Genomic DNA, 9,067 nt, shown 5'->3' on the forward strand with positions numbered 1-9,067 from the left:
GCGCCAGCCAACACCAAATACAATTGAGTGTTCCATGTAATTCTATTTTTGTCCCTTTTCCACACAACACAAGAACACCAAATGAGGGGAACGAGCCGTAGCTCGGTCGGTCGGTCTTCCAGCTGCGGAAGCCGTCGATCCTGCGTTCGAGTGCTGCTCGGCGCAGGATTCCCACCAGGGTTTTTCCCTATTTTCTTCAGGTGCCTCTCTCGCAGATATGCTACAATGGTCAAGTGACGTGCCCACCACGCTCGGAGTCTGTTGATCTTCGAGTATCTCTCAGCTGCGTTCGTTGTCTAGGTATAGCTGTAGGTCTGTTTGTATACCGTGTGTGTGTGAGGTGTGCGTGTGTGTGGTGGTGTGTGTCTGTATCCGAACAGATACTACAGTTGTACTTAGATAAGAGGCAAAAAAAAAAGAACACCAAATGAGACCTAGCACAACACATGCAGCATGCAACTCCATATATTGTATATAGGTATGTCTATAATAGTTTATTTCATGCCATACACAGCAGAGACACGAGAATTGCATAAGGCTGACACAACCCAAGTGTCAGTAGGAACAAAACAACTTGACCAAATAGCAAATTATCTAGCAGCACTTGGTTGATCTGCAGTCTCGGCCTCTCAAATATCTCGAGCTTCAGTTCCAATCTCACATGGACCTTCCAAGTACTCGGCCTGTCCAACAAAGCATTTAATAACTTGATAATAATACAAAAGATTACAGAAACATCTTTTATAGCTCAAGTTCATGTTATGTTTTGAAGCAAACCACATTTGTCCAAATTCCAAATGATTTAGGTGGTACAGAATGAGCTACTATTCCTGCCACAAATTATACCTAGCAAGCATCCTGCCAAGTTCATCGTATACAAAACTAAGGGGGTGTTTGGTTTCTACAGGAAAATTTTAGTCCCTGTCCCATCGGATGTTTGGACACATGCATGAAGTATTAAATATAGACGAAAAAAATAACTAATTGCACAGATTGTGGCTAATTTGCGAGATGGATTTTTAAGCCTAATTAGTCCATAATTTGACAATGTGGTGCTACAGTAAATATATGCTAATAGCGGATTCATTAGGCTTAATAAATTCGTCTCGTAAATTAGTCTCCATCTATGTAATTAGTTTTATAATTAACTCATATTTAGTTCTCCTAAATAGCATCCAAACGTCCGATGTGACATGGACTAAAATTTAGTCCACGAAACCAAACACCCCCTAAAACAAATCACGATAAGCATGTGTCAGTAAAAGCATTGGCAATAGTGCAACTTAGTTCCGTTTCAAGCATCAAAGCATGCCATGAAGGTGGTGCAGTACAGGATTGCTTTTCTATATGAAGCTTGAAATAGAAAAAATAAGGGGCTCCTTGGTTGTCAGCAGCACTTGTCCACGCCCAGACTTCGGCGCCACATAAAAAAGCAGGCATTGTTTGGTTGGTATAAACAAACGGCCTGTGGTCCCGCAGCACCTACAGCGTGGCAGGGTGCGGCCAGCAACCAAGCAGGCCCTAGAGCTATCAAGTTATGTACAAACTAACTTAATATTTGAAGTTCAAGAACATTTTTTTTTCATTATTAAGAGAAAATCAGCACACCCGATCAGCTAGTGAAAGCATACTCATTGAGCTTCTGCGAGAACAAAACATTTTGGACATCAAAAGGCCAGCAATTTACCAGATCTGCTTCAACAAATGCCCCAGTGGTCCATTGGCATTTTGGATGAAGATCCTGCTCATCCGGATTAAGCTCCTCCCTTGTATTATTCCTTGCACTGTTGCTCTGGTGTGAATTCTCTGCAATAAAACCATCTCGAGTCATAAATGCTTATTTGTGGCTGCGAAGAATTAGAATCATCAAGGGTCACCTAAACAAATAATTACATATCTGGGTACAATGCCTCCTTGAATTTACACAATACTCTTTATTACCAAACATTCAAGAATCAAAGGTGAAGAAAATATTTGAGAAGCATGCACTAGCACCTACAACTATGGGGCGGGAGTCCCGGTCTCAGACGAGACAATGAGAGACGCGAGGACATTGTGGGAAGTAAAAAACTGATGGAAGAATCCCTTCTCTCTTCAGTATTATATATATAGGTATATAGGATAGAACGTTTATAATGTAACATGTAAAAAGGGCACAAAATAGCTATATAACCCAAGCAAAGCATTAAATGCAACTGCTTAATCTTGTCCCGGCCCAATTATTCATAAAGGATCACTAGGTTAGCTAATAACACCCTATGGCATATACTTATTTTATGTATAATGTTCTCTCAACGCACAACAGCAAGATTTTGTGACAAGAGAACACATTTTAGAAGGAAAGAGTCCAAAATTACACTTCATTTCCTTTCATTTCTAATAATGGGATTTTTTATAGGACATAAAAAGAAAGAGTTCAAAATTATACTTCGTTCTTCCATTTCTAAATGGGATCCAAAATTTGTAGGACATGTATAGCTTTCAAATGAACAAGCGCCCCAAGGAGGAGCCCCCAGGGAAAAAAATGCTATCCTGAAATTATTATAATTATAAGGACATAAAAAAGGCAAAAGAATAAAATGCCTAACAAATCCAGGGCTCAGAAAATAGTCATGCAGCACATTGTTTAAAAAGTTTCCCTAGGGAATGAAAGCAGAACTGAATTAACAGAACTGAAACACAACAAATAGTTATTGTCATAAAAAAATATTGATTTCACTAAGAATACAATGGATTAGTTGTGCACATGAAGTCCCTTTCTGGTATATAAACAATGATGTTCAGTAAAATTACCTGCATCTCTCATCAAGGAGATTAAGGAATTTTTTGCATGGTTTGTTAAGCATTCAAACACAGCTTGCGAGACTGGAACACCAGCACTTTGAACATGGCTTGACAGTTCACCTGCATTTGTCACTGATGAGGTACACAGTTTCTAGCAAGGCATGTCAAGTACCGAATATATTCTGTAGGACTGGAGCAGCAGGTGCTTATGGCACATGGTTTGTCAATTTACCTGCATTTGCCACTGATGGTATCCTAGGATCACTAGCAGAGCCAGCCATGGTGCCAAACATAGCCTGAGTAACTGGAGCAACAGTAGCACCTGTAATGAACTGAAAAGTTAAAAAGGTAGCAGAGGACTAGACACTTATTAAGTGGAAGGAGAACACATCAATAATTGGAAAAAAACCTTAAAAAAAATACTCCCGCGTTCCAAATTATTTGACGTTTTAGCTTTTCTAGATACATTGTTTTATTATGTATTTATAGACTGTATATCTAAATGCATAGCAAAAGCTATGTATCTAGAAAAATATAAAAATCTTAATTTGGGACAGAGGGAGTAGAACTTTACCTGCATTTGCCACTGATGGCATCCTAGGATCTCTATCAGGGCCAGCCATGGTATTGGTGCCAAACATAGCCTGAGTAACTGGAGCAACAGTAGCACCTGTAACGAGCTCAGAAGTTAATAAAAAAGAAGCAGACGACCAGGCACTTAATAAGTGGAAGGAGAACACATCAATAAACAATAGATCTTTACCTGCATTTGCCACTGATGGCATCCTAAGATCTCTAGCAGGGCCAGCCATGGTATTGGTGCCAAACATAGACAGAGTAACTGGAGCGACAGTAGCACCTGTAATGAGCTGAGAAGTTAAAAAGGTGGCAGACGACCGGGCACATAACAAGGAGAACACATCAATAATCAATAATTGGAAACCTTAAACAATAAATCTTTTACAAATTATTTACAATGGAGGATTCTTAATTATCGTGCATGTTAAGCAAGAGCAAGATGTGAAGCGGCCAACTAAATAAAATAACTGAAAACTTAAACAATAGACCTTTTAGAAGTTACTTATAAAGGCCAAACAAAGTGCATAGGAACAAAGCAATTAGGTCACTAAAGAATGTGCCAGCAACAGGGGCACACCACTATTTTTAGTTGGCCTAGAGTGAAGTTGAGGCGAGGGCACTTAATTGTATCACTAATTACTCCCTCCTTTAAAAAATGGAAAGGGGGGAAGTTAGCAGAGATGCTATTTAACAGAAATTTGACCATTACTTTATCATCATTTAGTACTAAAAGACATTGAATTATTATATCATAGTATTAGAAAATATTTGATTTGATATGGTAAAGTCGGGGGTAGCACAAAGAACTGGCTAGTTGCATTACGGATGCTCTGACTGCTTTTAGGGTTCTTCTTGTCTTTCTCTAATCGATACATGACTTGTCTCTTTTATAGAGATGAACTACTTATCCTCTAAGCAAATATCCTGACTTAATCTAATCATATCCCTTTCCGAACAAACTGGATAACATCATCCATATGTCCTAACAAACTGGAAACACACCATCTCCTTCATGCGCTACAGTGCCACACCACCCCAAGGCTTGGTCCCACTACCATAACAACATTCCTATGCATTTTAAGTGTTAATCTTGATTATATATATATATATATATATATATATATATATATATATATATATATATATAAGTTATTTTATAACAAACTACATGGTAATATATACTACCATGTAGTTGGCTACAAAATAACTTATTCTGTAGCCACTTGGAGTTACGATAATTACTATGTTAATTTATGAGATTATAGTAACTCCTTACTAAGTGGTTTACTATAACGTTATGGTAAATATACTCATGTGTTATAGTAACCCAACTATCGTAAATATGTATTGACATTATCGTAAATTAGTATATAAAATTATTGTAAATGGAGGTGGCTACAGAATAACTTATTTTGTAGTTGGCTACTGAATATATAAACACTTATGTTCATAGAGTTCTAGAGCAGATGAGGGCAAGATTAAATTTCAGGATTAATTGCATTTGGTAACCATTAACCTGCAGTATGAAAAGCACTGATGCACCACACATCTTCAATATGTATTTCACTGTCAATGGTGCATATGGCAACTAACTACTGAACCCTGCATTTGAAACTGAACGTTTTGTGTTCACTAACAACTAACAAGATATATTTCAGAGATTAATCACCTATAACAAGGTGAGTAATATATGGATTTAGTGCTTAACTAAATTACCAGCTCCTCTCACAAATGAGACCATAGTTTTAGTGTCGTTTGTCAAGGCACCAAAATGTACTACACCGGACTTGATTACAAAATTCAATCCTGAACTACCAAAGGCATCAAAAACAAGAAAATAAAGGAAAAGCAGCTAGAAAATTCAAGACTACGGAAAAGGACCCAACATTGTTTGAAAAATAACTTCTCATAGGAACCAAAAGTAGTATGATGACAACAAAGCAGCATATAAAATCAAATAACAAAGTTGAAACATAGAAGATGGAAATATCATTATGCATTACTGAGACTTGTTCTCACCAAATAGTAATATTAGTTCAGCAGTGCAGGCAGATTGTTGTCATGATATGACCTTAAGCATGTTCAATAAAAGCTTACATAAAAGGAGTGTTCAATAAGTATACCTGCATTTGAAATGGAAGAGACCCTACAAGTCTTAGCAGGGGTTATTAAGCTACTGGACATAGTCTGCGAAACTGGAGCACCAAACATCATCCTTGAGAATGGAACACCAGAACTTAGCACATGCCTCGTCAATTTATCTGCATTTATAATTGATGAGATCGTGACTTGGGGCTCTTGGTGGGTTTCAACTCTAGCCTACCCCAACTTACTTGGGACTGAAAGGCTATGTTGTTGTTGTTATAATTGATGAGATGCCTGAGTTTCTAGCAGTTGAGACCAAAAGTATTCCGCAAGACTGAAGTAGCAGTGCTCGTAACACAGATACATGTTGATTTACCTGCATTTGCCATTGATGGCATCCCAGTGATATTAGCAGTGCCAGGGAAGGTACCAAACGTAGTCTCTGCGATTGGAGCAACAGTAGCACCTGAACCAAATTGAACAGTTAAAAGTTGCAGCTTATAGCTAAGATACATATTAAGAGCAAACAAACACATCAAGGTTTCACAAGGATGTTACACTAGTGTCGCTCTGGAATATCATGCACACCGAAACAAGGCATAAAATATGAAGCAGCCAAAAAAATGAAATAATGCAAAATTTAACATAGACCCCGAGAATGGGCCACTTAACATTGGCACACAGCTTGCCAATTTACCTGCATTTTCCACTGATGAGATAAGAATGAGATACAGAAGTTTCTAGCAGGGTTTGTGTATCAAGTATAGTTTGCGAAACTGCAGCAGCAGATTTTTCAAGAACAGGCTTTGTAAACTTACTTGCATTTAACACTGATGGTATCCCAGGGTTTTTTGCAGGGCCTGCCAATGTGACAGCCATAGTTAACGACACTGGCGGATCCAACGGGGGGGGGGGGGGGGGGGGGGGGGGGGCTCCCCCCGTGAGAGTGATTTTCTGTTGTATTTACTGTAGGAAAAACGTGATTTCACCGTTAATCTTCGACATTTGTTCTAAATCTCTATTGGGGCACTAGCGGATCCACGGGGGGGGGGGGGGGGGCTCCCCCCCGTGAGAGTGATTTTCTGTTGTATTTACTGTAGAAAAAACGTGATTTCACCGTTAATCTTCGACATTTGTTCTAAATCTCTATTGATTAGCCCCCCCCCCCCCCCCCCCCCCCCCCCCGAGGTGCTCATCTTGGCTCCGCTACTTAACGAGTTGAGTGGTTAGATATCAAGAGAGGTAATAATTGACAGCAGATATCTAGAAGTATGAACACATGTAAAACAATGCACCAAAGCCTCACAAGGCCATTAGACCAAATTGTTGTTTTGCATCACTTTGAGACATGTACAAGATGTTGAGCAACCAATAAAACACTCCGTTGACAAAAAAAAACACTGCAATCTTAATCATCATGGATCGTTTGATTTAAGTTCTATAAATAGAAAAGGATGAATAATAATGTGTCCAGGAACAAAATGACAAGGTCACAACAGAATGTTTTGTGCAAGTCACAACCTCAACAGCAAATAGAACGTGGTATCTGAAAGGGCACAAATCTGCACACCAGATGCATACCATGAGAACACGCTAGACCAACAAACATATTCACGTCCCTAAGTGATCAATCTGATCATCAAGGACCTAGGACTGGTGGGTTCATAGCATCTGAACCTCACCCACCAAAGTTGACATGATGCTTCCATTTATGCAGAAGACTGTCAAAAATACATTGAATTATTTCTATATGCATTTAAGAAAATGCACGCATGCATTCTTCTTCTGTGTAAAAATGGGGACAAGATTAAATTTTAGGGAGTCAATACAGAGGGTTAAAGTGAGATGTGTTAGTATTAATTTTGCAGAGCATCAACACGAGGTGTCAGGAAGGAAAACTAGTAGTAGGGAAAACTACATTTGAATGGGAGGCGCGATCAACAGCTTTTTGACATAGTTTCAACATACAGATACAAGCAAACCTAGAGTCCTAGACAACAGTACAAATAGTGATAATATGGTAAACTTGATTTGGAGGATATGAGGAGGCCTGAATTTACCTTTTGGCTGAAGGGGATGCTCCTGATTGAGCTTTGGACATATACCAGCTTTTAAACTTTTATCTGAAGGTCAGAAAAGTTTATGGTCAGTGGATATTACCACAAGAGATGTTTCGCAATATATATCCAAATGAATACACACAGCCCAATCCCAGACAAAGTAACAGAAGAGGTAAAATATATCAGATCTGTTATAGTACAGGACAGTTCATGACGTATATTGCAACAGGGATCACAACTTACAGGTGTGTTCAACATAAGAAAGTATCAAGACAAAGCTGAGCACGCACAAAGGCAAACGCACACATTAGCATCAATTGTAATAAGAGCATGGACTAGTTCTTACCAACAGCATCAGCTACCATGCTCATTGCCTTGTCTAACATAGCTGCCATTTCAAAGCATACATTATTACTAGATGACAAATAAGCTGGGGAATGACAAGATGACTCCTAACGAAAAGAAGGGTATTATACCATCGCGTGGTTCTTGAGAGCAACTTGAAGAAAGCAGTCTGCAAAAAGTAGATGGGGCATGTGAATGTGAATGCAGTAAGGGGAAGAAGATTATTGAGAAACAGCAGTGCAGTGTTGAGCAAGGAGCCATCGGCAAAGGTACCAACCTGCTCCTTTTCCGAATATAGCCCTTGGCAACAGAAGATGTAGGCCAGCGGGATTGCTTCTTATGGGGACACCTGCGGCGGTAACTGGCAAAGAATGCAACAAAATTCCAGAACACAAGCGGAGTAAGAAATTGGCAAGATAGTACATATGTAAAAGGCAGAAGATGATATTTCAGTTTTTTTTACCTGAATCCAATGGGAAGTACATTGTGTGGCTTCATTGGGCCGCCCGGCTTCAGTACCATGTGTTTGAGCTCTGGAGTCCTATACGCCAATTCATCGACAATCTCAGATGCCAAGCGCCTCACGCGTTCCCAGTCCAAGGAGGCCCTAATACATGTGTTAGGACAGGAATTAATTTGATTTGAAGCACAAGAACAAGAAACTTTCTAGTTTTTTTTTATATATTTTTTTATATTTTTTTATTTTTTTTATGCAAAACAGAGATCCAATCCCCACCTGAGTTGCTGCTTCGCGTGGAGCGCGGTGAGCATGATGGAACGGAGCCTGATGGCGCCGTGACGGACGGAACTGCCATGGTTTCGGTACTTGGTGTAACTGGCGGCCAGAATGTCACCATCTTTGGTGTCGTCGAGGATGTTGGCGATGGCCATGTGCGCGACGAGGAAGCGGCGGAGGACCTGCGCTCGAGCCCCAGGCTGTCCAGGCCCGGCGGCAGGAAGCGGAGGAGGTACTCGACGGCGTACTTCCACTGGCCTCGCTCCACGAAGCGCCGCAGGTGAGAGACGGAGAAGCATGCGTCCGTGTCGGCGGCCATCCTGCACGGCCATCAACGACCCGCACGATCAGTCAAGCAAGTCAAGATACACAAGAGCAGCAGGCGATTGAGGGGAGAGAGAATGGTGTGCGTGCGTATGCGTACGATCCGAGGGCGGCTTCGTAGCCCTGGAGCCAGAGGAAGGTGAGGAGGCGGCGG

General features: G+C 40.3%; 1 protein-coding gene across 1 annotated transcript; it reads right to left on the reverse strand.

The window, feature by feature from the left end:
• Window positions 1-422: 422 nt before the first annotated feature.
• On the reverse strand, window positions 423-8,744 carry LOC136482202 (uncharacterized). Its single transcript, XM_066479437.1, has 15 exons — window positions 8,590-8,744; window positions 8,317-8,460; window positions 8,131-8,214; window positions 7,985-8,022; window positions 7,855-7,896; window positions 7,509-7,571; window positions 6,267-6,308; window positions 5,825-5,914; window positions 5,487-5,624; window positions 3,548-3,643; window positions 3,359-3,454; window positions 3,017-3,106; window positions 2,794-2,904; window positions 1,688-1,806; window positions 423-683 (listed from the first exon to the last, which is right to left on the reverse strand). The coding sequence occupies exons 1-15, from the start codon at window positions 8,742-8,744 to the stop codon at window positions 630-632; spliced, it is 1,362 nt and encodes a 453-aa protein (XP_066335534.1). The 3' UTR covers window positions 423-629.
• Between the last annotated feature and the right edge of the window lie 323 nt (window positions 8,745-9,067).

This window comes from Miscanthus floridulus, chromosome 9 (genome assembly GCF_019320115.1).
Source record: "Miscanthus floridulus cultivar M001 chromosome 9, ASM1932011v1, whole genome shotgun sequence".
Lineage (NCBI taxonomy): Eukaryota > Viridiplantae > Streptophyta > Magnoliopsida > Poales > Poaceae > Miscanthus > Miscanthus floridulus.

Excerpts from the sequence above, each read along its gene's own strand:
- LOC136482202 (XM_066479437.1), bottom strand. The coding sequence starts at position 8,744 with ATGGCCATCGCCAACATCCTCGACGACACCAAAGATGGTGACATTCTG. Across the intron at positions 8,215-8,316 it reads GTACTTCCCATTGGATTCAG|TTACCGCCGCAGGTGTCCCC; the intron begins GTAAAAAAAACT and ends ATTCTTTGCCAG. Across the intron at positions 2,905-3,016 it reads ACCATCAGTGGCAAATGCAG|GTGAACTGTCAAGCCATGTT; the intron begins GTAAATTGACAA and ends TGACAAATGCAG.